The 25980-nt window shown below is 48.7% G+C and overlaps 2 protein-coding genes across 2 annotated transcripts in view; both read right to left on the bottom strand.

Annotated features, from left to right (window-relative positions):
• TMEM44 (transmembrane protein 44) overlaps nucleotides 1–12655 on the bottom strand; it is a 32833-nt gene extending 20178 nt beyond the window's left edge. Inside the window, exons 1-7 of the mRNA XM_058556090.1 lie at nucleotides 12273–12655; nucleotides 9518–9644; nucleotides 7672–7765; nucleotides 6384–6550; nucleotides 6097–6183; nucleotides 1948–2118; nucleotides 405–533 (exon numbers count right to left, since the gene is read on the bottom strand). Coding sequence (XP_058412073.1) covers nucleotides 405–533; nucleotides 1948–2118; nucleotides 6097–6183; nucleotides 6384–6550; nucleotides 7672–7765; nucleotides 9518–9644; nucleotides 12273–12409 — 912 coding nt within the window. The 5' untranslated portion in view covers nucleotides 12410–12655. The remainder of the gene's footprint in view (nucleotides 1–404; nucleotides 534–1947; nucleotides 2119–6096; nucleotides 6184–6383; nucleotides 6551–7671; nucleotides 7766–9517; nucleotides 9645–12272) is intronic.
• A 12174-nt stretch (nucleotides 12656–24829) lies between these two features.
• The window catches only part of LSG1 (large 60S subunit nuclear export GTPase 1), a 30103-nt gene continuing 28952 nt past the window's right edge, over nucleotides 24830–25980 (bottom strand). The window contains exon 14 of the mRNA XM_058556089.1: nucleotides 24830–25304. Coding sequence (XP_058412072.1) covers nucleotides 25125–25304 — 180 coding nt within the window. The 3' untranslated portion in view covers nucleotides 24830–25124. The remainder of the gene's footprint in view (nucleotides 25305–25980) is intronic.

Raw genomic sequence — 25980 nt, 5'->3', positions numbered from 1 at the left:
CAATATAAGGGCAAAAATCACATTATTTCTAAATCAATATATTAACTTATGTATTATGTGAATTTAAATACATATATGAGTAAGTAAATTACTAAATAGCATGAGTGGACGTTTGACTGTTTCATCTACACTGCTAAAAATATATTAAAGTTTATTAAGTGATGAAAAAAATTCTTTAAAAAGTGTTATAATTGGGAGAATGGAGGATCCTGTTTATTCAGGGCACCCTTAGTGTTAAAAAAAAAAGTAGTTTTTAAAAGTGACCAATTGGCCAAGCTCAGAGGGACCCCCAGAATTCCCCGGCCTGGCCCTGGCAAGGTTTGCCGCCTCTGCCCACTCCGCTCGCGAACACTTAGGTGAGACCAGCGGTTTTCCAGGCAGTGAGACCTTGCCTCATTCCTCGCCTCCTGGTTTTCTTCCTCTTTCTCTGCACAGGTCAAGAGGGCTTGCGTGTCGGGGATCTCTCTGGCTTCAGAGGTGAATCCTAAGGCCCGCCTCATCTTGCTCTTCATCACGCAGGAAAGGAAGATGATCTGAGAAGTGGAGTTAAGGCCCAAGGATACACAGCACTTCAGCCGCCCACTGCTGCCTCATCTCTGCACCCCACGGGCCCCACCCCGGGCTCTCTCCCTCCCTGGTGTTCTCCTGCTGTGTTGGCTCCAGAACAGACAGGAGCTCATCTGAGGAAAGGGCCAGGTCTGGCTCTCTCTATGTCCCCCAACCCATGAGAGCCCAGCACCCAGCAACACCCTGCCTTTGACAAGCACTTAGTAAATGCTGCTGAACAAAAGCATTTTGAAAACATCTTCTTTGAAGGGCTTGGCTTACAGGGACAGTACAGGTAGTGGGTTGAATAGCGTTCCCCCAAAATCCATATCCACCCGGAACCTCAGAATGTGACCTGATTTGGAAATAGGGCCTTTGCTGATATAATTAGTTAAGATGAGGTCATAGTGGAATAAGATGGACCCTAAATCCCATGACTGGAGTCTGTATAAGAAGAGGAGACACACAGATACACAGAGGGGAGAATGCCACGTGACGATGGAAGCAGAAATTAAAGGGAGGCAGCCACAAGCCAAGGAGCACCAGGAGCCACCAGAAGCTGGAAGAGGCAAGGAAAGACTCTCCCCTAGAGCCTCTGGAGAAAGTGGGGCCCTGCCTCAATGGTGGACTTCCAGCCTCCAGAACTATGAGAGAATAAATTTCTGTTGTTTTAAGCAACATAGTTTGGGACAACTTGTAACGGCTGCCCTAGGAAACTCATACAGTACATGAGAACGTCCTAGTTTCGGAACTATATGTGCTAAATCCACACGCACGCCACGACCACAGCAGAGCCATCACCCACTGCCTGCGTCTCTACTTGCCCACTGTCGGAGCTTAGCCTGCCCTTGAGGCTCTCATGTCAAGGTCACTGGGGTGTCAGGCAACGCCCCCCAGGGAAGCAGGAAAGTTCTCAGCAGCCACTGACGAAGGGCAGCCCCTGCCAGCTTTTCCCTCTGCTTCCCCACCCCAGGCTCCAGGACCAAAGAGAACAGACAGGAATGACCACCCCCGCACGGCAGGTCCGCTTGCAAAGCCCCTTCCCGGCCTTGTGAGAAAGCAAGGCAGAGATGAGGATAACAGGTTCACAGAGGGTAGGGACCGACCCGGGCCACACAGAACCGAGACGGGAAGCTGGCTCTTCTGATCCCAGGGCCAGGAGCCTCACACTCCCCTTTGCTGTTTCACAGAGCACCAGCCAAGAGAGAATTCTTCTTCTTCTTTTTTTTTAAAAGGAAACAAAACATAAAACTGCAGATTGCAGTTGTGTCTGCCTGCCCCAGGCTTCAACCCACCTCCCTGGCCGCTGAGAGAGAGTTCCATCTAACAAGAGGGAAGGAGCGCGTGAGGGGCAGGAACAGATAAGACACAGGCAGTGAAGCCCGGGCCTGGGGTGGATACAGCAAGGTCCAGCGAGGCACGGCCCAGGGAGGTCAGGAACCAGGGTGTGGCCCGAAGCAGGTAGTCAGGCCGCCGGTCATGGGCCACGATGGCTGAGGCGTAGAGGAGGCCAGCCAGGGCAGACAGGAACCGAGTCCACAGGTGGATGGAGGGAAACGTCTTACCCTGGCACTGGGCAGAGAGAGGAGGGGGCTGGCCCCGGAGGAACACTCCAGCCTCCACAGCTCCCTTGGAGCTGGAATCTAAGACCCAGGCCCCTGGTGGCACAGCAGGTTGGAGGGCAAGCCCTCTGCCCATGGCCAGTCCCCAAGGGTGCTGCCTCTGTTGGGCTTCTAGCTTTTGCTGCTTACTTTGCCTGGTGAACTCCTATTCATCCCTCAGAACCTGACTTCAACTCAACTCTGGGAAACTCTGGTTACCATCTCTACCCTGAGGGGAGTGAGTAACTCCCTCTTCCAGGTCCCATCACACAGGACACATCCCTCTGGCAGAGTGTCTTTCACCCAGATCATGACTTAGCTCCTTACACATCCATCTGCTCAACAGACAGAGGGCTCCCGAGAGCAGGGCTGGGGTCCTCGCCATCTCAGTGCCCCTGGCACCTGACACCAGGCGGTGGCTCGTGAATGTCAGCTGCAAGAATGTGAGGGAATTCTCAAGAATTATGAAGAGCCAAGGCCCGACTCTCTCTTCCTGGGACCATTAATTCTGAACCAGGACAACGGGAAAAGTCAGGAAAAGTAGAGATAACATTCTGGAAATTTTGAAGCCAAGGGGATATTTTTGGAGAATGAGTAATGGAAATATTGGTTAGAAAATGGAAACATGCAACAGCTAATGTAATTAATACAACGTAAGGACTCTTTACAGATATGAAGTCACTTGATATACGCATTTATACATATACACACAAATACTATATACTTTCAATTATATATAATCACATAGTATATTTAAATTAATATACATTATAAATTATATAGTATATAATTTAGTTTGCTCATTAGATGACGGTATTTAGAGATATACAGGCCTTGGCTAGGGAATGGGAAAAACTCAAGAGAAAAAACATGTTTTGGCCTATTTTCCCCATTTTAACTTTCAAAAAGATTGCTCGAGAGTGTTCCACTTCCCTCTGCATTTCTTCTGCTTTTGTTCCCAGGCCCCCTTGCTTCTCCTGTCGTCCCCTGAATAGAGCCAGCACCCGGGCCGGGGACGGGAGGGTGGCCCCTGGCCTGCTGGCCCCATCGGCGCTTCCCGCCTCCCACAGCCCAGGAAGCAGGTCCGTCCCAGTCAGCACCCCATTTTACAGAGGACACTGATGGCCAGAGAGGAGAGGTGACATGCAGGGCCGGGGTGGGACCTGGGCCTCTTGCACCTCGGCCTTGCTCTTGGCGCTGCTCCGGGTGTGGAGGAGCCCTCTGCCCTCACCCACATGCAGCTCACTCACGGTGCCCACTGACTTCAAAATCCAGTCCCTCTCCAGGGTCAGTACTAGGGCCTAGAGGGCTCTATTTGCCTGCTGTGCTGGACACAGAGTAGGTGCTTAATAATTGCTTCAAGAATGGAACTGGCTTGGTGATTCGAGGTGCAGCAGGAATTCCTCCAGCCCATGCGAGCCTCGTCCAGCAGGTCAGGACAGAATGCTACGGGGACGAGAGAGCCTGCAGCTGCCCGGCACTTCTGTCTGGGGCTGGAAGCAGGCCGTGCCTCCGAGAGCTCCCGCAGCAGCCATGTGCCGTCAGCACGAGGCTTTACTGCTCAGTGGGGTTCCACAGACCTTGTCCTGTTCAAGGACTCACTCCCGGGAGAAGGGGAACTTCTCCCACGAAAGCCATCCAGCCACTCCGCTCCTCAGTGCCCCCACCTGGGGTAAATTAGGAGCAGCTCCTGGGGGATCCAGGGTCTGAGGCCACACTGGCTAGGCTTCCAAGAACAGCCCAAACTCTGTTGGGTTTCTCCTTAATAAGGGGACCCTAGCTCTAGGCTCTTCTTCAAGGGACCAGAGACACTCAGGGCTGGAAGCCCCTCAGAGATTGCCCAGCCCAATCCCAGTGCAATCTCACTCTCTCTTCCTGCCAAGGGGCCATCACGCTTGAACGCCTCTAGTGACGGGGAGCCCACTACGTTATAAGGTAGGAATAACAATACTGATTGCTCTCAACATGCCAGGCACTTGCAAAACATCTAACCCATGAAGTTCTTTCTTTTACTGGTTGGGAAGCAGCCCTTCCAATAACCTCTTGGTTATTGGTTCTGGTCTTGGTCTTGGTTCTGTTCTCTGAGACTGCAGAGAACAGGCTGCTCTTTCTGCCCCAAGACAGCCCTTCTGCATCCACGAGCTTCCTTTTTTCCCGGCCAGATTAAGTCACTCATTAAGAAGTGTCTGCTGGCACCTATCATGGGCAGGCCCCCAGCACCCAGAATACAGCAGGAATAAAACAGACAAGGCCACTGCTCTCACGGTGCTGATGTTCTGCTGGGGACCAGGCAGTCACCTGGTAAATAACTGAAGGAGCTAATTTCAGGTTGTGACAAACAGTATGGAGAAAATGAAGCAGAGTGAGGGACACGGTGGTGGGGCTGGCCTGCGGCTGTTTTAGGTGGGGTGGTGTTATGGGTTGAATCGTGTCCCCCAAAAAGATGAAGTCCAACCCCCAGAGCCCATGAATGTGGTCTCATTTGGAAAAAGGGTCTTTGTAGATGATCAGGTTAAGATGAGGGCGAGCCCGAATCCAGTATGACTGTGTCCTTATAAAAAAGGAGAAAGCTGGACAGAGACACATGCAGAGGGAAGGCCACGTGACAACACGCACAGGGAGAACACCCCGTGAAGGCTGGAGTCACCCTGCCACCTGCCAGGGAACTACCAGAAGCTGGGAGCGCGGCCTGGAACAGATCTTCCCTAGCACCTTCTGAGGGATCGTGGCCCTGCTGACACCTTGATCTTGGACTTCTGGCCTCCAGAACTGCGACAATACATTCCTGTTGTTCAAAGTTTGGGATACCTTGTTACAGCAGCCCCAGAGACTAATATAGATGGTCAGGACACTGCACTGGTTCCTTCGAAAATCTTCATGTGATCTGGCAGCTTCTCAGCCCCATGCCACCCTGGAGACCCATCCCAGGGGTCGCTGAACCAAGTGCAGTGCTCACCACTCTCCCCTCCCTTGATCTGGAGACAGCACCTTAGCTGGTGAGGCCCCAGGCCCCGTGGGGTTTCTGGCCATCACAGCATAGGCGGCAGCTTCCCACAAATGATCGAGTAAGCACCTGCCATCCCCGAATCTTGTTATCCTTGGACTCCTAGTAAACGATGCTCTTGGCAAGTGATTGTTTTTAGACTGAATGATGGGCCCACGACTTCCCTGTTAGGCCTGGCCATTGTTCCTGTCAGCAAGGCCCTTCCAGCAGAGCAGTTTTCACATATCCAAGGTCTTCCGAAGGTGCTTTCCTGCCTCGGTGGCTTTTCCCACACGCTCTCCTCTTTCCCTCAGCTCTGCCTCCTCAAATCCCACCTTCCCTTCAGAGCCAACCTGAGGCTCTCCAGCACCCCACTGCCTGGCAGTGTGAACAATCTTCCTCCTCGCTCATTTGAACAGCGTAGCAGTCTTTCCTTCTTCTCCCCAAACCCCAAATATTTGATTCCATCTTTCTTAGAGAGTTAAAATATCCTGCTTTACATTTCTGTGTCTTCCACGAGACCAAGCTCCCCAAGGGCAAGCTCGAGCCACGTCTGTATCCCCCCCAGGACAGGCCAACACAGGGCTTCCCTCACCCCACATGCCTGGAAATATGTGCCAATAAGATGCTCTCGAATACACAGAGCCCCAGTAGCGGCATGACTCTCTCCTCCATCACCTCCTCATTCCCTAATGGGATACTTTTCATCCAACCCCAGCGGCTTTTTCCCGAGAGCCTGCTTTTCATTGGCTACAAGAAATGGAGAGAATGCACAGGCTCTCCCTGTGAGAGGCTCTAGCGGTCTCAGGACCTCCCCTGGGTCCACTGCCCACTAGACACACACACACACCCACACACACAGTGAGTCACCCCTCTGCCCGGGTGACCTGGAGCTTCGAGGATGCTCCCAGATGCCCTAAGACCTGCCATGGTGACCCACAGTCCCAGCCCCAACCCGAAGCTCACGATTCTGGAGAGTGGGGGCATCCGGGAAGCCCAGGAGCCGAGGGCGGCGATGCCACCCAGCAGGTAGCCGAGGATTTCAGTGTCATCCTGTGGGGACAGTGATGTACTCAGCACCCAGAGGAGACAGCCCGTGCATCCCAGAGCCACCCTTTCTTGCTTTTAGTAGGTTCCTCCCAACAATGGCAAAGCCTAACCCTGTTCCCCCCTGGGCATTTGTTGGGACTGTGAGGAGGGAAGGGACTCTCACTCCCCATGTCCGCGGTCCCCCAGAGCTGGCTCAGCCTCACCTGCAGAAAGCTTCCCAGCAGCCTCCGCTGTGGCCCTCGGACGACGCCTGAAGCCTTTGGGACAGTGGCCCAGAGAGCCCAGCCTGGGCCCAGACTCAGCGGCAGCGCCAGGGCAAACACGCTGGCCCTGAGCCGCCATCTCCTGTTCCTCTCCCGGGACCCCCGACCTGCAATAGACACCAAAATCCCGCAGTGCGCCTGGGATCTAGAACTCGACAGACAGGCACGCACGCAGGAAGAACTGGTGTCAACCCCAGCCCCAATGCCAGAATGGGTTCCCACACTGTTCTACAGGCCAGACCCTCCCCACCCTTCTAGGCCTTGTGGTTGTGCCACCTGTCTGGAGAAGTCTTTCCTCCACTCCCATCGTCCCCCCACCACAACTAGCGCTATTCTCCTTCCTGGGCCCTCATAGTGTTTTACGTTTCAAGGCAGGGGAGATGTTATCCTTTATCAGACGTATCTGTGTGCACACAGTGTCGCCTCTCCTAGACTGGAACCCCTGAGGGCAGGCATCGTGCCCTGGCAGCTTCTATAACATCCACAGAGCCTGGCACAGAGCAGAACAGCACAAGCTTGGGGAAGGCATCAATGAGTGAACGCATTCGTGCCAGGGCACCGGAACTGTGAGCAGGATGAAGAGCACCGTCTTTAAAAGTCTCCTTGAGATATAAGACAGATACTCCTCTGAACAATTCTAATAGGAACTTCTCTCCACTGGGCAGCATCAGGCAGCATCAGGCATCTCACATTATCCCACTGACACAAGCATCCCCTTTTTGGACAAGGGTCCAAGCACACTGCTGCCCGTTCTCAGGAACCCCACAGCTCCTCACACTCAGGGTACTCATCCCATCTCAGTCACTTGCAGCCCCCCTCTGCCTGATTCGGCCCATGTCCCCTCCTGGCATCCATTTCCGGAAGTTACGGGGCTTGGTCTGGCCACCCCAGACTCGCAAACTGAGATATCACTGTTCATCCCCAAAGCCATGCACCATCCCTCCTCCTGGTCTTTGCCCACGCTGTTCTTTTCACCTGGAATACCCTTCCCTGCAGTCCCAGTTCCAACGTCTCATCCTCCTTGACACCTGCAGCCTCTTCCCTCCCTCGGATGCCCACAGTGGGAACACACCTCCTCACTAGCAGCTCTAAGGATCGTTTAGGGCCCTGTCTCCCTGACTGGGCTGAGGTCAGGGAGCCCATTCATTCACTTGTGCCTGGCAGGGGCCCAGCACAGGTGTGACAAGGAGTAGGCACTCAGAGCACTGACGGATGAAGACACACTCACCCGAGTTAGACTTGTGTCTGGAGCCACAGACTGGGAAGAGAATGAACACAAAGTTCCCCAAGTCAACAGCCGCTAGGTAGGCACCAGTGAAAACCTGGGAGCAAACGGAGACAGAGTCTCGGTGTTGAAACATTTTCCAGCAACGACAGCATCTCTCACCTGGGATCCCCTCTACCACATGTGAGCCACCAATGCAGTCCTTCCAGGGAGCCTCCTACTAGCCCCGGGAATGTTGATTATCGCCTCCATTTGACTGATGGGGAGATGGGGTGCTTAAATGACCTATCCCCTTATGCAGAGGCCCATCGGCAGAGATGGGAGAACCCAGCCCTCCGCTTCCTACTCCACTCTCCACCACACAGTTAGTCTCTGCTGTGTAACTCTGGCCACTGAACTCCTCTGGGCCTCAGTTTCTTCATCTGTAAGACAGGGATAATAACGGTGTCCCCCTCACGGACTGTTAAGCAGATTATATGAGCCAATCCATGGAAAGTGCTTAGACCAGTGCCCGGAGGAAAGTAAAATGCCCCCACCTATAAATACCCCAGCTACCATGACAGTGGGGTTAGTGGTAAGAGCATGTCCTCTGGACTTTGAATCCTGGCACTGCCACTTACCAGGGGGTGACCTTAGAGAAGTTATTTAGCCCCTCTATGCTTCAGTTTCCACATGTGCAAAACAGCGGTAATGAGAGAGAGCACCCATGTCATAGGATGATTTGAGCATTAAATGAGTTAATACATGGAAAGCTCTTAGTGCCAAGTACGTAGTTAAGTATTTAATAAATATCAGCTGTTATTATTGGACTTGAGCTGGCCTCATTATATTCCATCAGCTAATGAGAATGGGCACCCAAAATGAAAGGTGATGCTTTTCTGAGACAAAACTGCTCGAAGCAGCATCTAGAACTCTCCAAATCTGTGTCCCAACCACCAGGCTGCCCTCCTTCATGTCTATCTGGGTGGGCACAAGGCTAGGACCCGCCCCAAGAGGCCCCCACAGTGGGGCCCACCAGGTTCTCCTTGGGATGTGTGTTTCGGGATAGACCCCTTCTAGGCAGGTTTGTTCGAGGGCCTAGACTTTGGGAAAACTTGAACCTGTTTCACACTTGCTCCAAAGCCCACATCACCACGTGGGAAAGGCTTCAGCCACCCCTGTGTGAGCAGGGCTGACCCCCAGGCTCTAAATCAGTCACAGGGACAGTCACTGTTTATGGAGCATCGACTCTGTGCCAGCCGCAGTTTAAAGTGATGCGGATACCGTGGTGAAGACAAATTCTTGCCGCTGTGGAGCTGACTTTCTGGCAGGGGTTAACATACAAGAAGCAATAAACTAACAAGTAAGTAAAGTACATGGTGTATAGAGGGTACGCTATGGAAGTACACAGAGTAGGATGAGTGGGTCCGGAGTGTGTGTGGTAGAGGTAGGGCACACTTTTAAATGGGTGGTGGGGGGAAGCCTTATTGAGAACTTTTTGTGTGTGTGTGTGTGAGGAAGATTAGCCCTGAGCTAACATCTGTGCCAATATTCCTCTATTTCGTATGTGGGATGCCGCCACAGTGTGGCTGACAAGTGGTGTAGGTCCCCACCCAGGATCTGAACCTGCGAGCCCGGGCCACTGAAGTGGAGTGTGCTGGACCTTAACCACTACACCACGGGGCCAGCCCCAGAAGATGACTCTTGAGTAAAGAACTGAAGGAGGTGAGCAGTGAGCCATGTGGCTATCGGGGCAGGAGCACTGGAGGGGCCAGAGAGAGCAGCAAGGGCTCGGGCCCTGAGGCGAAACTGTGCCTCGCGTGGTGAAAGAACAAGACAGAAGCCACGGTCAACTGTGGGCCCGACGCACCTGGATCGTGAGCTGTCTGGCCAGAATCGCCCCAACGGTGTCACACAGGCTGGTCAGGAGGCAGCACGCAGCACACAGCGCCGTCTGGTCCCGTCTGGATTTCTTTGCACATCTCAGATAGAGAAGCCTGAGTGAGAGGAGTATAAACAGAACACGGGAGCCATGAGTCTGGGCTCCCAAAGTAGTGTCTGAAAAGGGCATTGTGATTTTGTGTCCTTATGAAGCCCTTCCCCCCCAGGTATTCAGCAGGTGTCTCTGAACTTAGTTTACAGATGAGAAAAGAAAGGATCAAAGACTCCGCGAGCCTGCGGTCAACAAGCCCACGGCGGGAGCCAGACCTCACGAAACCTGGAGACACTCGCCTCTAAAGAAGAATTTCTTTCCTCCTATAAACCTGGCCAACTCAATTTAATGACCCACCACTCAGTGCTGACAACTAGCTGTCCGGTTATGTTTTGAAAGGAAACAGGAGAGTTATAAAAGTAACCCAACAATGGTAGTTAACTGCAGAGCAGAGTTCCCTGCCTAAATTAAAAAGGCAACTTGTGTCTTTGAAATTAAAGTGAAACCCTTCTAATCCCTCTGTGCAGTGGGCTGGCCTGGCTTCTGCCGCCCGCGTCCAGATTGATTTCATTTGTGTGTGTTGTTCACACACAGGGAGAGCGAAACTTCTTGAAGATGCCATGGTGCTGTGGGCTGACCTCCCCCTAGAGTCCCCCACTCCTGGCTTCTCTCGCTATTGCCCTCTTTCCACCACCCCCGCCCCGCCCCCCGAGCACACCCAGGAACAAGCACAGAGAGGCGGACAGGCTGGATGAGGTCAGAGGTCTCGGTTGGCATCATTGATTGGATCCCGGAAACAATGTTGCTGCATTTCTATGGAGAAACTGAGGCATGACTGCCGCTCCGGTTTCATTACCTTTAACCACAGGGTGGTACTCACTCCACATCCTTAGGACTGTTGGGCGCGTTCTGGGCACCAGCCCTTGGGAACAATGGATGAGGAAGGGAGGCTATTCGGGGTTCGCAAACATTCCCTGACCTGCCAGATGAGGCCTGAAGCTCACAGCAGGAACATCAACCTTTAATTTGCGTCCTGGGTTCCTGAGAGTGATGCAGGGCCTCAGAGTGGAGACTCCACATTAGAGACTCTCTGAGTTGGACCCAGATCAGAAAGAATTATTTCAGCCCTCCCATCTGGGGAGGGCTGGTGATGAGGTGGGTTATGGTGGGCCTCTGGCTGCATGTGTGGAGGCTCTGCTCTGCTCTGCACCTTGTTGCTCTTCAGCCATTTCCCCAGCTCTCAGGGGTCAGGGATCCCAGGCAGACTATAACTCAGCCCACACACAGCTCGGAGGAGACACAGCCCCCAAAGACAAATGGGGGTTCAGGGAGAGTGAAGTCCTGAAAACAGATGGGTGTCTCCGGACCTGAGGCAGGGGAAAAGGCAGAGGCTCTGTTCTCAGACTGACCAGCTGGGCATTCTCGAGGGAGTGCTCCACCTCTCCAGGCCTTAGTCTAATAATCAAATAGTCTGATATCTAATAATGCCAACCTCAGAGGGCAGCTGGGAGGAACAAATGAGGTAATGCACATGAAGTGCCTTGTTAGCTCCCATCCTCTGATCTGGAGACTTGAATCCTCACAAGCCCACCCCTTTCTAATAGGATCTGGGGTTTCCGTTCTCTCCATTCACTTGGGCAAGGTAGTTAACCTCTCAGAACCTCGGGCTTCCTCATCTAAAAGGGGGTAATAATAGTCCCTACCTGCGGGGTTGTGGCAGGGATTAAATCAGTGAATGAATGTGACACTAGCCCACAGTAAACGTGGTGTCTTTTTATTCGTTTTCCAGTGATTGGTCAGTGGGACTGCAGAATCTCTGCAACAATGCCAAGCCTGGGGGACTATCTGTCAAGTGCCTAAGGTGAGTGGTGCCAGCTTTGTCCAAGGGTGCTGGTCCTTTCTGCTCTGCCAGGGAATACTTGGGTGGCACCATCCTGGGCATTGTTTGTACTAGCCTGTGGGTTTCCGAGCTTGGGACAGGGTGGCCGAAGACCTGGAGGCCAACTTCAGCCAGACTTCACCCTTAGAACCCAGGTTATGGTGACCACCTGGCCAAACCACTCCAGATGCTGGACAGACCAGGGCAAAGGCCGTGGCCAGAGGCAGATCATCACCACCTTCCCAGCTAAGAAGGCCTTGGGTAAATTGAGGCCAGAACCATCGAGAGACTTGTCCAAGGTCCTTGCCCTCTGCCAAATGTTGGTGGTAGAGCTAGAGCAATAATAACGATGTTTGATGAGCACTTACTAAGAGCCTTACCGGTAGTAACTCATTTAATCCTCTCATCCGTCCTATGAGTTATCATCCCCATTTATCCCCTGGGAAAATGAGGCCCAGGGGTTTTATCGCTTGCCCAGCTCACACCGCGGGTCAGTGGGGAAAGGCTGACAACAGAACCTAGGACTTACGGCTTCCCGTCCAGGGCCCCATCCACCGCGCCTCCCAGCCTCCTCGTGCTGGCTCGCAGCCCAGCCTCCCTGCCTGTGCGTGGAATCCATAAAGAAGCATCCGACTTCAATCTACAGCGAAATGTTAGTTTCGATCCTGGAACTGTGCTGCCTCCTGCATCCTCCCTTTCTGCCCCCTTCCTTCTAGGTTTCCAAGAGGGAGTTAGCAGGGGGAGAGCGCCCCATTCCCCCTGCGGCAGACCCGGCCCCCCACCCTGGCGCCGCCCAGCCCCGGTCCCCATTACAGCGCGTGGGTGGCGATCCAGCAGAAGGAGGCGCAGATCCACAGGCCGAAGGAGATGCAGACGCGGTGGCGGGCGAAGCAGCGGTGCAGGTAGTCCCAGTCCCAGAGCGCGGGCGCAGGGCTGGGCGCCTCCCCCATCGCACGGCTCGGCTCCGCCCGGCCCAGTGGCCGGGGCCCGGGGGGCAGCCTCCCCCGGCCGCGGGCAGCCCCGGCCACTGCCGCCCCGCGCCCCCTTCTCTGGGTGCGGTTCCGCCGCGGCGGCCCCGGCCAGGCGCCCCGACTGCGGGCCGGGGATGGGCACGCCCAGCAACGCGCTCCCGGGCGCTGGCGGCGGCGGCGGCCAAGACACGAGGGAAAAGTTTCCGGGACCGAGCGGCTCCCCACCCCACGCTATTGTTGGGGGTCGGCGGGCCGGAGGCCGCCCCCCAGCGGCGGGAGCCGGGAGCAGACTGGCACAAAGGCTGCGGCCCCCGCCCCCCAGGCAGCGGCGGCGGCGGCGGCGCGCTGGCGGACCCCTGCGCTGTGGCTCATCCGCAAACCCTGCGGCCAGAGTGGAACACAGTGACCCACCGGGTCACTCTAAGGCACTTTGTCCGTTCATTAACCCACCGCATTTTCTGTGCCAAACAATGCACGTACTTCGCGCCTGGCGAAGCGCTTGGGTGCTGGGGATCCCGGGGTGCGTGGGGCTTGGTCCTGATCGTTAACGCGTGCAAACAGAGGGTGCGGTGGGAGGCTCGGAAGGAGATAACAAACGTGCCGGTGAACAAACTCCCCCACATCATCTCGCACTCTCTTTTCTGAAGCTGTCAACGGCACCCTCTGCCCCCACTCAGTCACCCAAGCCAGACTCTGGAAGTCATCCTAGAAGGCGACCCCAGCAGCCAAGGAGGCCAGTGATCTTTGCAATCTGTCCCCTGCCATCCAGCCGCACCGGCCGCACAATTCTGGTACACTGAGCTGTTTTTCTTGAACACAAACTACTATTATAATTTTTAAATTTCCTTGTTGATTTTAGTAAGTTTATAAACTTTAGTAAGTTTAGTCAATTGAGTAAGTCCTTAAAGAAGGACATGACTGTCTCATTTCATTTTTTTTATTTTTAAAAATAGCAGCTTTATTGAGATCTCATTCATATACCATAAAATTCACCCTTTTAAAGTGCACAATATTTTATAATTTTTTTTAAATTTTATTTATTTATTTTTTTCCCCAAAGCCCCAGTAGATAGTTGTATGTCATAGCTGCCCATCCTTCTAGTTGCTGCATGTGGGACACAGCCTTAAGCGGTGCGTTGGTGTGCCCCCGGGATCCGAACCCCCGGCCGCCAGCAGCGGAGCATGCGCACTTAACCGCTAAGCCATGGGGCCGGCCCCACAATATTTTAATATATACACAGAGTTGTGCAACCACCACCATTATCTAATTTTAGAACATTTCCATCACTCACCAAAAAAAAACCCCCAGTACTCATTAGCAGTTACTCTCCATTCCCCCTCAGCACTCCCGGTGCTAGGCAACTCCAAATCTACCTTCTGTCTCTATGAACCTGCTTATTCTGGACATTCCATATAAATGGAATCATCCAATAGGTGACCTTTTTGTGACTGACTTCTTTCACTTAGCATAATGTTTTTAAGGTTCATCCGTGTTGTACCTCATTCATTTTTATGGCTGAATAATATTCCATTGCATGGAGGTACCACATTTTATTTATCCTTCCATCAGTTGGGTTTTTTTCACTTTTTGGCTGCTATGAATAAGGCTGCTGTGAATATCTGTGTACAAGTTTCTGTGTGGATATAGGTTTTCACTTCTCTTGGGCATATAGCTAGCAGTGGAATTGCTGGGTCCCATGGTAATTCTATGTTTAAAGTTTTGAGGAACAGCCAAACTGTTTTCCAAAGTGGCTACACTATTTTACTGGTTCATTCATTTAAAAAACTTATGACCACTCGTAGGAGAAATGAAACACTGTATGTCAGGCATTGTGTAGGAGCTGGGGACACATTCTTGAGAAAAACAGACAAGGTCTCTACCCTTGTGGAGTTTACAGTCCAGTAGGAGAGAGAGACATTAAACAAGCAATCGAGCAAATAAAGGGAAAATTAAAATATGTTGTTAAACAAAAGGGGCCAAAATTAAAATAATAAAATGATTAAGATGAAGTGATATAAAATGAATACCAACTAGGACAAGATTAAAGGGTTAAATTAAAAGGAAAATAATATTTAACCGAAGTTTCTCATAGTCTATACACAATCAATACCCACAGTCTGAAACCCTTCCTTCTGGTTCCCTGAGAGTTCTTCTGGTGTATGTCCTCTGTGCTTATGAATGGTCGTCTCTGCCTCCATCTCCCATGGTGTGATCGCCTAGATCCTGGGTTTCTCTGGTGACATTGTCTGCCTACTGCTCACAGAAGATAATCTATTCCACTATCTCAATGAAGTGAGGACACACCCCACCCAGTCTTGTGTCACCCTCTCACTTGGCCCTGAGGAAGGGCTACCTTATGTTCTCAGTCTTGTTTCGACTTGAAAATACCACTACTTAATTTGACTAAGACTTTATTACGGTTTTCGTCTTCCTCAGGTTCAGCAGAAACCCTTGGAAGGTCGGCCTAGTTTATTTTATTATTTTTTTTTGTGAGGAATATCAGCCCTGAGCTAATATCCGTGCCAATCCTCCTCTTTTTGCTGAGGAAGACCGGCTCTGAGCTAACATCTATTGCCAATCCTCCTCCTTTTTTTTCCCCAAAGCCCCAGTAGATAGTTGTATGTCATAGTTGCACATCCTTCTAGTTGCTGTATGTGGGACGCTGCCTCAGCATGGCCGGACAAGCGGTGCGTCGGTGCGCGCCCAGGATCCTAACCCGGGCCACCAGTAGTGGAGTGCACGCACTTAACCGCTAAGCCACGGAGCCGGCCCCAGGTGGGCCTAATTTAAACATTGCTTCAGTCCTCCCCACCCACCCTGGACCAGGTCAACACACCTCAACAGTTTTTTCTTAGAATAGTAGTTAGTTCTCCACCTTTTCTGTGACCCCTTTGAGAATCTGAAGAAAACCTCATCCCTGAAAAATATGAACATGTGTGCATACCCACACACAGTTTCTCCTAAAATCTTAAGGAATTTTAAGATTGGAACCCCTGAAATTCAACTGTGGATTCCATGGAGGAAAAGACCCTAGATTAAAACCCTCTAGTTTAAGGGTTTAAGTCCTATGAGTCCCCTGCCTGGGCATTGGGGTGGTGTGGTCTGTGGATCATTGGTGTGGGAATTACTCTGGCTGATGTCAAAAAGCAGACCTATTAAATCCAGCTCTCTGGGCATGTGTCCTTGGAATCTGCAGGGATTAGTTTCCTAGAGCTGCTGAAACAAATTACCACAAACTTAGTGGCTTAGAACAACAGAAATCTATTCCCCCACACTTCTGGAGACAGAAGTTTGAAATCAGTTTCACTGGACCAAAATCAAGGTGTTGGCAGGGCTGCCTCTCTCTAGGGGCTCTGGGGGAAGAATCTATTCCTTGTCTTGCCTCTTGCAGTTCCTGGTGGTTGCTGGCATTCCTTGCCTTGTGGCTGCATCACTCTGATCAGTCTCTGCTTCCTGCCTCCATAGTCACGTTGCCTTCTCCTCTTCTGTGTGTTCAATCTCCCTCTGCCTCTCTCTTATAAAGACACTAGTGATTGCATTTATGACCTACTCAGATAATCCACGATAATCTCCCTGTGTCTCAAGATCCTTAATCACATCTGCAAAGACTCTTTTTCCATATAAGGTAATATTTACAGGTTCCAGGAATTAGGACTTGATATCTTTGGGGACCATTATTCAGCCTACTACACTGCATTTTCACAAGCTTCCTGGGAGATTCTTTTGAGAAACACTGGGTTGTGGAGACAACCCTCAGTGAGGGGTGGAGGAGCTGGGGGGACCTGTTCCTAGTCACTGGACATGTTGGCTCAGAGGAAGATGCAGCAGGAAGAATGTGGGCTTCTTAGCCTGCAATTCTTGGACTGAAATTAGCACCATGCCTCCTTGCAGCTGTGACTTGGGGCAAAGCACTGATCCTCTGCACTTGAGTATTCTTACTTAGAAACTGAGGATAATAGTACCCATCCCATAGAGTTACTGTGATTATTAGAAACTCTGCAGATAAAGCATCTGGCATATGTCAACAGTGGAAATTATTATTGTTATTGTCTTTCCTAGGAAGAGCTTCAAATCCATTAAAAAAAGTGGTTCAAAGAAAATATGAAGAGAAAGGTCAACTCATGGTAGGGAGACACAGAGCTCAGTTCTGGGTTCTGTTCTTTACCAGATGCCAGAAGCATTTAAAGCATCTTTAAATACTGTCCCTTGGCCTCTGCCTCTGAACAAGTATCTCCAGGTTAGCCCTCCCAGACTGTAAACTCATAGGCAACTGCCTGCTCGACATCTCCACTTGCGTGTCTAATTGAGCACGTCTAAAACAACTCGTGATTTTCCCTCCTGAAGCTACGCCACCTGCGGTGGTCCCTGCATAGACTGCCTCGGTGTCTTGGTGCTGTAGGGGCACAAGCCCCCGTGCCTGCGCTCCTCCTCTATTAGGGCACCTCTCAAGCGTGGTGAGAGCTGTCTTTCTACCCGGCTGTGAGCGTCTTACAGCCAGGGTTGTTGAGTTCATACCCGTAACCTCAGCTCCCAGCTCGGTGCCTGGCACATGAGAAGGAAAATATTTACTGGGTGAATACATTGATTTTTAAACAGACCATAATGTGATATGTACTATAGTAAGAGCGTGTTTAAAATGCTTTGGCAACACCTAACACTGTGTGTGTGGGTGTGGTGGGGAAGGCTTTCAAGAAATGCATGAGCTGGCTTTGGAGAATAAGTTTGCTTTTGGCAACGAGGCCATGGCGCCAGTCCTGCAAATGCCCTCCTGGAGGGGGTAAGAGCACGGCTGTGGACCCCAGCAAATAGCAGAGAGACTGCAGCGAGGGTAGGAGATGAAGCGAGAGGGAATCAGGACGTCATCCTGTAGGAACACTTAGGATTATATATTCTGATCAACTCCCTCCCTGCCGTTAGGACCCCTCCCAAATTCTCCCAGTACCTTCCATGGGGCTCTTCACAAGGTCTGTCGGCCCTCAGGAAGTGAATCAGTTCCTTTTCCAGGCTCCTTTGAGGCCTGGCAGCTGCCCCACCCAGAAGCTAAAGACAATGTTTTTGGCCATGGTCCAGAGTTTGCAGAAAAGGAAAACTAACAAGAGGATCCTAACACATGCCCTCCCTCCGCAGCTCATAGGCATTTCCTGTTGGCAGAGGCACTGCACCCACGGGCATTGTCCTGAAGAAGGAAGGGCTGCAGCAACCCGGCAGTCCTGCAGGAGCGGGCAGGCGTGGCCATAAGTCCCAGCCACCTGCCGAGGGACAGGCCAGCAGCTCAACAGCTTCCTCTTCTGAGGACACGTTGCTTTCTGCCAATGTTCTTGTAAAATATATTATCAGAGGAAGGGCTTGTGGCTACTACTCAAACAGTAACGTTAAAAAAAGCTCTGTGTCAGTTTGACTTGCCTGCTATAAATATAGAGAAATCAATGCTAAAATTTGGCATTTCCAAATTTTAAACAGTCCCATTGTGGACATGTTGGAGCATCATGGCTGAAGCAGGTGGTGGGACTGTCGGGGTCCTGGACTCTGTTTAACACTCTGTCATCAACTCACTGTATGATCTTGTGAAGGCTTTTTCCCTTTTTCCCCTCAAGTTGCTCATTAGTACTATCCGATTGCTGCAAGTCACTTAGTTCGTGATGCTCAGAAGCTAGACAAGGGCTAATGGAACTGACAGATGCTGACACACTACATCAAGGAAAGCCCTATATATTTTTGTGTGTGTGTGAGGAGATCAGCCCTGTGCTAACATCTGCCAATCCTCCTCTTTTTTTGCTGAGGAAGTCTGGCCCTGGGCTAACATCCGTGCCCATCTTCCTCCACTTTATATGGGACGCTGCCACAGCATGGCTTGCCAAGCAGTGCGTCGGTGTGCACCGGGGATCCGAACCGGTGAACCCTGGGCTGCCGCAGTGGAGCTCGCGCACTTAACCACTTGTGCCACCGGGCCAGCCCCGAAAGCCCTATATTTTTAAAGAGGCAAATATCAATGAATGCTAATAGTGAGGAAACTCACCTTTAAAGAACCAACTAAATAGAATTCAGTATTTGAATATTTGCATTGGAATAATTATTTAAAAGAAATATAAGTTCTCACTGCAGTTTACAATTCAGAAAGAAACCAGCATCCTGCCAAGTTCACACATGCCAATATGGGAACTGGATAACCCCACTTCCCAAAAGCCAGCGAAGGTAAAGACAGGAACTACGTTTCTGTTAATTGTGATAACTATTTGATTCTGGCCAGCCCTGTTGGTCTAGTGGTTGAGACACAGCACTCTTGCTGTGGTGGCCCAGGGTTATTTCCTGGTCAGGGAACCACACCACCTGTCTGTCAGCTGTCACACTGTGGTGGCTGCCCATTGCTGTGATGCTGAAAGCTGTGCCACCAGTATTTCAAATACCAGCAGGCTCACCCATGGTGGACAGATTTCAGCGGAGCTTCCAGACTAGACAGACTAGGAAGAGGGCCCTGGCCACTCACTTCTGAAAAAGTTGGCCATGAAAACCCTATGAATAGCGGTGGAGCATTGTCTGATAGAGCGCCGGAAGGTGAGAGGATGGCGCAAAAAGACCAGGCAGGGTTCTGCTCTGCTGGACACAGGGTCACTAGGGGTAAGAATCGACTGGATGGTATTAAAAAGAAAATTTGATTCTAGTCTCCTGGTCCGATTCTGTCTGTTCTTCTAGATGGCTCCTGAGCCATTATGGCATTTAACTGTCTATTCTTATGCCCTCTCACTCTCCAATTTTTTTATTTTGAAAAATTTCAAAACTGCAGAAAAGATGACAGAGTACCTAGATTCACCAATTGTTAACATTCTGCCACATTTTGTTTTCTCTCACTCCGCTCGGAACCATTTGAAACTACAGGTGTCATGACACTTTACCCCTAAATGCAACAATGTATGTCTCCAAGGATATTCTCCTCACAACCACACTTCTATTACACTGATACAATATTATCTCATATGTAATCCACATTAAAATGTACTCATTCATTCCAATAATGTCCAATATAGTGGGGGTTTTTTTCGGTTCAGGATTCATTTAGTGGTGTGTCTCTTTAGTCTAAGTCCCTTGTCTTATAGAATGTCCCAAATCTGGAATTGTCTAATTGTTTCCTCATTAGATTGAGGTTAAATGTTTTTGCAAAAACAGAACAAGGTGACATTGTGTGCTTCCTATAGCACCGCATCAGGAGGCACAGAACGTCAGGCTGATGCAGCCCCAGTGATGTTGAGTTTGATGTCTTGTGTAAGGTGGCGTCTGCTAGGTGGCTCCATTGTAACTGGCACTCTTCCCGTTGTACTTAAGAAGCAGTGGGTGACACTTTAAAACAGGGTGACTCTCCAGGTCCCCAAGGGTGGCAATTCACTCAGTGGTTTCAGCATCCTTTGGTGGTCTTTGCTTGAATCCATTTCATTGATGGTTACAACATGGTGATTCTATCATTCCTTCTACGTTTTTTTTTTTTTTTTTTTTTTTGTGAGGAAGATCAGCCCTGAGCTAACATCCATGCCAATACTCCTCTTTTTTGCCAAGGACATCTGTGCTCATCTTTATCTACTTTATATGGGACACCGCCACAGCGTGGCTTGACAAGCGGTGCATCGGTGCACGCCCGTGTATCAGTGCACACCCGGGATCCGAACCTGCGAACCCTCGGGCCGCTGAAGCGGAGCGCGCACACTTAACTGCTATGCCACCAGGCCGGCCCCACCTTCTACATTTTTTAACTGGGGTGCTTTCCCAACAGTTCCCTTCCTCTCCCTTTTTTGAATATTACCAAGGACTTAAGAATCTTTTAAAAAATTCTAATATTTTATAACTCATATAAAACATTATAATACTGTTAATTATTAATACTGTTAGTGGCCTACTTTAGAAGTAGCCGATATGTATATTAATATAAAATCCACGCCATCCCCCCCGAAAAAAATCTCACCATTCAGACCTTTGATGGTTGGGTCAGGCAGGAGTTAGCTGTCATTACCTTTAGCAGCTAACTTCTGAAGATGTCACTAGCCACATTTTAAGTGCTTAATAGCCGACACATATGGTTGTAGTTACCTACTGGACAGCACAGATTATAGAACATTTCCATTACAGCAGAAAGTTCTATTGGACAGCACTGTACCAGAACATCCATGACAGCACTATTTTTAAAAACCTAAATTCTTTGAGTGATAATGATGTGTCAGTGTAGGTTCATCAGTTGTAACAAATGTACCACTCTGGTGTGGAGTGTTGATAGTGGGGGAGGTGCCTGTGTGTGGACAGGGAATATGGGAACTCTGTACTTTCTGCTTAATTTTGCTCTGAACCTAAAACTGCTCTAAAAATAAAGCTTATTAGTTGAAAAAATGTTTTTAAATCCCCAAACCAGCAAACAAAATCCACATTTCCATCAATAATAGAACAGATAAATTGTGATCTATTTATACCATAAAATACTATACAGCAATGAGAATGAACGATTTACTATTTATTACATATAAGCATATGGGTGACTCTCACAATGTTGGATGAAAGAGGCCAGGTACTAACAGTACATGCTGTAGATGCTGTTGATATGATACAAAATCCAGCGAAAAGGTCAGAATGGTGGTGACTCTTGGGGGTGTCAGTCATGACTGAAAGGAAGCACAAAGGGGCTTCTGGGGTGCTGGCATGTTCTGGTTGCATGTGCTGGTTGCATCAATGTGTTGTTTGTGAAAATTTAGCTGTCTGTACACTTCTGACGTGCACTTTCTGTATACACATCACACTTCAATAAAACGTTTAAAAATTTTCTTCAGGGTCTGCTGTGTGCTGGGCACTCTTCACTTACATAATAGCCCTCAACTCACTTTGAGATTGCTCAAAGCTGTTGTTTCCCCTTTACACTGGAGTCTTTTGAAAGCAAGATCTCTCCTTTCTGTATGGCCTCCTCCTCACTCTCAACTGGTACAGTGCATTGAACACAACAGACAAGAAATGGTTACTAAGGGTGGAAATTTTGAATGACTTTCCTCACTTCTCCACAGACTGGAGAGAGGAAAAGTCTATTAAAACCAGGTGGCACTAAGTAGGCTTCTGGCTTGCTGCCAGATTTTCCACTTTACCCACCAAGAAAACATATGTTGCTATTGGCTTCTCAACAAAAACCTCAACTTCCTTCTAATTTCCTGAAAAGTAAACAGATTGACAGATGAACAGCAGGTTCTACTTTAAAAGGGTGGTGTATTCCCTGTAATAAAATGCTGGAAAAAAATTTCAAAACAATACAGTGATAATGACTGCAATTTGTAAGTCTAAAGTACTAACCTTTACAACAGGGGTGGGAATACTTACAAAAATTGCATGGGATGCTTAACCACACACATTCTGGGCAGAAGCAAAGATGAAAACAGAAATTCCCCTTTCAGGGTATCCTAGATTGGGTTCCTCAGACTCTAAGCAAAGGACTTAGGTTCAGTGAGTTATTTGGGAGGCAGTTCCATGAAGCTCTATAAGTGAGAGAATGGAGAAAGTGAGACGGGGAAGGGAGAAAAGCAATGAAGGGTGTTAATGAGATGGTTTTAGCTGTGGGCAAGTGGGCTCCATTCCACTGAGGATCTTGTGAGGAACATGTAGAATGTATGCACTGAATGACAGGGAAGCTGGTTACTTACTAACCAGCCCCCATACCTTACCAGTTGGGGGATGCTTTGGGGGTGTTAAATCCCCAGCCATGCTAGACTGTTCTTTTCCACATTTATGAATGTTAAATATCAAAGGTATTCATCCAGAAATAAGCCCTCACATTTCTGTTCAATTTTCAACAAGGGTACCAATACAATTCAATGGGGGAAAGACTAGTTTTTTCAACAAATAGTGCTGGTAGTACTGGATATCCACAAGCAAAAGAATCAATCGGTCCATCCCCTACCTCACACCATATACAAAAATTCACTCAAATGGCTCAGAGACCTAAATGTAAAAGCTAAAACTATAATACTCTTAGAAGAAAACATAGAAGTAAATCTTAGTAACCTTCGATTTGGCAATAGTTTCTTAAATATAACACCAAAAGCACAAGCATCCAAAGAAAAAACATAAATTTGGACTTCATCAAAATTCAAAATGTGCTTCAAAGGACACTATGAAGAAAACCCAGAGAATGGCAGAAAATATTTGCAAATTATATATCTGACAAGGGACTTGTAGCTAGAATAAAGAACTCTTGTAACTCAATAATATAAAGACAAATAACTCAGTTCAAAAATGGGCAAAGGATGAGTCAACCTCTCTCCAAAGAAGATATACAAATGGCCAATAAGCAAATGACAAGATGCTCATCATTAGTCATCAAGGGAATGCAAATCAAAACCAGAACGAGACACCACTTCACACCCACTAGGATGGCTAAAATAAAAAAGACAATAGCAAGTGTGGATAAGGATGTGGAGAAACTGGAGCCCTTATCACTGCTGGTGGGAAATGCGAAATGTAAAATTGTGCAGCTACTTTGGAAAACAGTGTGGCAACTCCTCAAAAGGTTAAATACATAGCAATTCCAATGATCCAGCAATTCTACTCCTAGACATATACCCAAGAGAACTGAAAACCTATGTTCACACAAAAATTTGTACACAAATGTTCATAGCAGGATTATTCTTAATAGCCAAAAATTGGAAAACCCAAACATCTATTAACTGATACAAGGATAAACAAAATGCGTGTGGTATATCTATTCAATGGACTATTATTCGACAACAAAAAGAAATGAAGTACTGATAAATGCTGTAACGTAGATAAATCTTGAAGACATTAGGTTAAGTGAAAGCCAGTCACAAAAGGTTACACAGGGTATGCCATTTATATGAAATGAATAGAATAGGCAAATCTATATGTAAAGTAGATTAGTGGTTGCTTAGGCATGGGGAATGGGGAATGAGAGGATGGGGGCTGATGGCTAAAGGGTACTGGGTTTCTTTTTGGGGTGATAAAAATGTAAAATTCATTGTGGTGATGGTTGCACAACTCTGTGAATCTACTAAAAACCACTGAATCATATGCTTTAAACGGGTGAATTTGTATGGTATGTGAATTACTTCAATAAAACTGTTACACAAATAATCAAAAGCATGAAAGCATTATATATGATTGGACTCTTCCTAAAAAGTCTCATATTTTGTCCATTACACTATCATTAAAGCAAAACTTATTCTAAATAAACGCTTCATCCATTCAGTATGGAAGTTCTTGCCATATGCCTGTGCCTATTCTTCAGTAAATGGATCCAAGCGTGTTTTCCCATGCCAATGCTTGTCTCTCTTCTATCAAGAGCTTTTCAGACTGTCTCACTTCTGTCAGATAATAGAGAATGACTAGAAGCAGGATGTTACAGATGGAGGAGCACAATTTCAGAACATCTTCAGCTATGCCCCCTCTAAGTCTACCTTAGCCGTGATCTGGAATTACCTTTCACCTGATATTTCAGTGAAGAATTAGAACACATCTCATTCCCCACCTGTATAAACCCTTCCTTGGCTTCCCACTCCTTTTGAGGAAACATCAGAATCCCTCACCGGCTCAAGGCCCTGTGAGATCTGGCTCTTGCTAACTTCCATCTTGCAGTGCTCCTTCCTGCTTGAGGGCCCTCCTCACACTGTTGTCATTTTCTGGACTGCCCTCCCTGCCACACTGCAGGTGGTCAATCAATATTTGTTAAATGAACAAATATAACTTTTTTATTCCCCAGATACAACACATTTTCAAATATATCTCAAATATATTATGGTCAGTTAAAGGCAAGGCTTCTTAACTGTGAATTCATGCACAAACTTTGGAGGTCTATGAATGATATATTTTGCAAAATGGTGTACGTGGGAATATGCATTTATCCGGAGAAAGCATCCATAACTTTTGTTAGATTTCCAAAAACATCTATGATACAAAACAAGGTAAGGACCTGAGTTAAGGGAATAATGAGGCTCAGAGAAAAAGAGAGACAAAAGTAGAGAAGTGAGAGGCTGAAACAGCCATAGTGTATTACACAGAATGTGACTGGAAACGGTGAACCGCCCTCGCCTTACTCTGGATGGTTAAGTCCTAAGGACATCAGGGATCCCTATGCCTAAAACAGAAACTAGCTGCTTAACTGCCTCTTCTCACTCCCTGTGGGTTAGCTCTACAAGAACACATGCTTCCCTCACATGTACCAGCCCCCCATTCCAAGATCTGACATGCCTTCTGCCCTAGCAGGGGTGTGCTGGGTATGTGTGTGAGGGTGAGAGTCACTAATCTAAATAATGTACTCAAAAGAACCCATCTAAAATCCCAGTGATGTTTTAGCAAATTAACATTGTTTAAAGAATGTGGACTATCCAAATGGCAGTGTAGCTACATACACAAACCAATAACACGTCTGTTAATGGCAATTAAATTTTAATGTTTTTTCAAAAAATCCCCAACATACCAATCAGTATGCATTTGTGTATATGTTTACACCAACAAATACACATTATTCATTCCCTCATCTTTTCTGGGGCTCCCAGATGACGACGTCAGTCAGAGTTGGTGCTCTGAGGAGCGTGACTTGATCCTGACTGCTGGGTATGGCTGTGCGCCCAAGGGCAGGGTCCACTCTACAGCACCACAGGCAACGGGCAGCTCCTGTTCTTGTCCAGATGCACAACGCAGAGGCCATTTCTGCTGCAGCCCAAGTTCACGTATCCAGGTGCTTGTAGAGTCTACGACTTTTCTCCTTTTTATTTCTGTTACCATGTTTTTTCCAGGGCTTCCCAGCCCCGCTCTCAGAGCTCACAGTAGGGGCAGTGACCAGGCCACTCCCCGGCTTGTAGCCCATCACAGCCTGGACTCCTTTGGTCAAAGCCCTCACATTTTCCTAGGAAATAAGCGAAAATATTATTTGAGATGTCAGCAGTCTCCTTTGGAGAATATGCACAGTATTATTTACGGAGAACTCCGAGATAGCAGATTTCCATCCTCCACTGGTCCTCTCTCTCCCCATTCCTCAAATGATGTTTCTCAGCGTGCTGTCTTCAGTTCATTCTTTTTCCTCAACTTTGTTTAGTCCCATAGCTTCACATACCATCTATAACCAGACTCATAATACCAGCTATTTTCTGGAAATCTCTATCTTGATATCAAAATTCAACTTGCCTCAACCCAAATTTAGTTAGAAACCGACTCTCCATTCTTTATTTCAGCTAGTGGTATAAGAATTCACCCCAGCCACCAAGACAGCACATTCTCTTTGTCTTCTGCATCTGTCACATAAAGTCAGCCACTTAGTTCTGTTGACTCCAGTCCCTAGAACTTTGCTCATCTATCCCCTCCTCTCCATCCCCACTGCTTTAACCCAGGCATTCATTAGCTTTCACTGGACCCCGCAAGACTCTTCTAACCCAGCGTCCACACTTCTACAAGAGTTCTCTAATCATGTATCTCTCTATTCGTGTCCTCATAAATCTCTCATGGCTCCCTGAGGCCTGGGGAATCAAGTTCATATTCCCTCACATGGGACACAAGGCCACCTACAACACATGGGCTCTTTACTG

This window comes from Diceros bicornis, chromosome 15 (genome assembly GCF_020826845.1).
Source record: "Diceros bicornis minor isolate mBicDic1 chromosome 15, mDicBic1.mat.cur, whole genome shotgun sequence".
In the NCBI taxonomy this organism is placed as follows: Eukaryota; Metazoa; Chordata; class Mammalia; order Perissodactyla; family Rhinocerotidae; genus Diceros; species Diceros bicornis.
The sequence above is the reverse complement of the archived record's forward strand: the minus strand, read 5'-3'. Positions and strand labels throughout refer to the sequence as shown.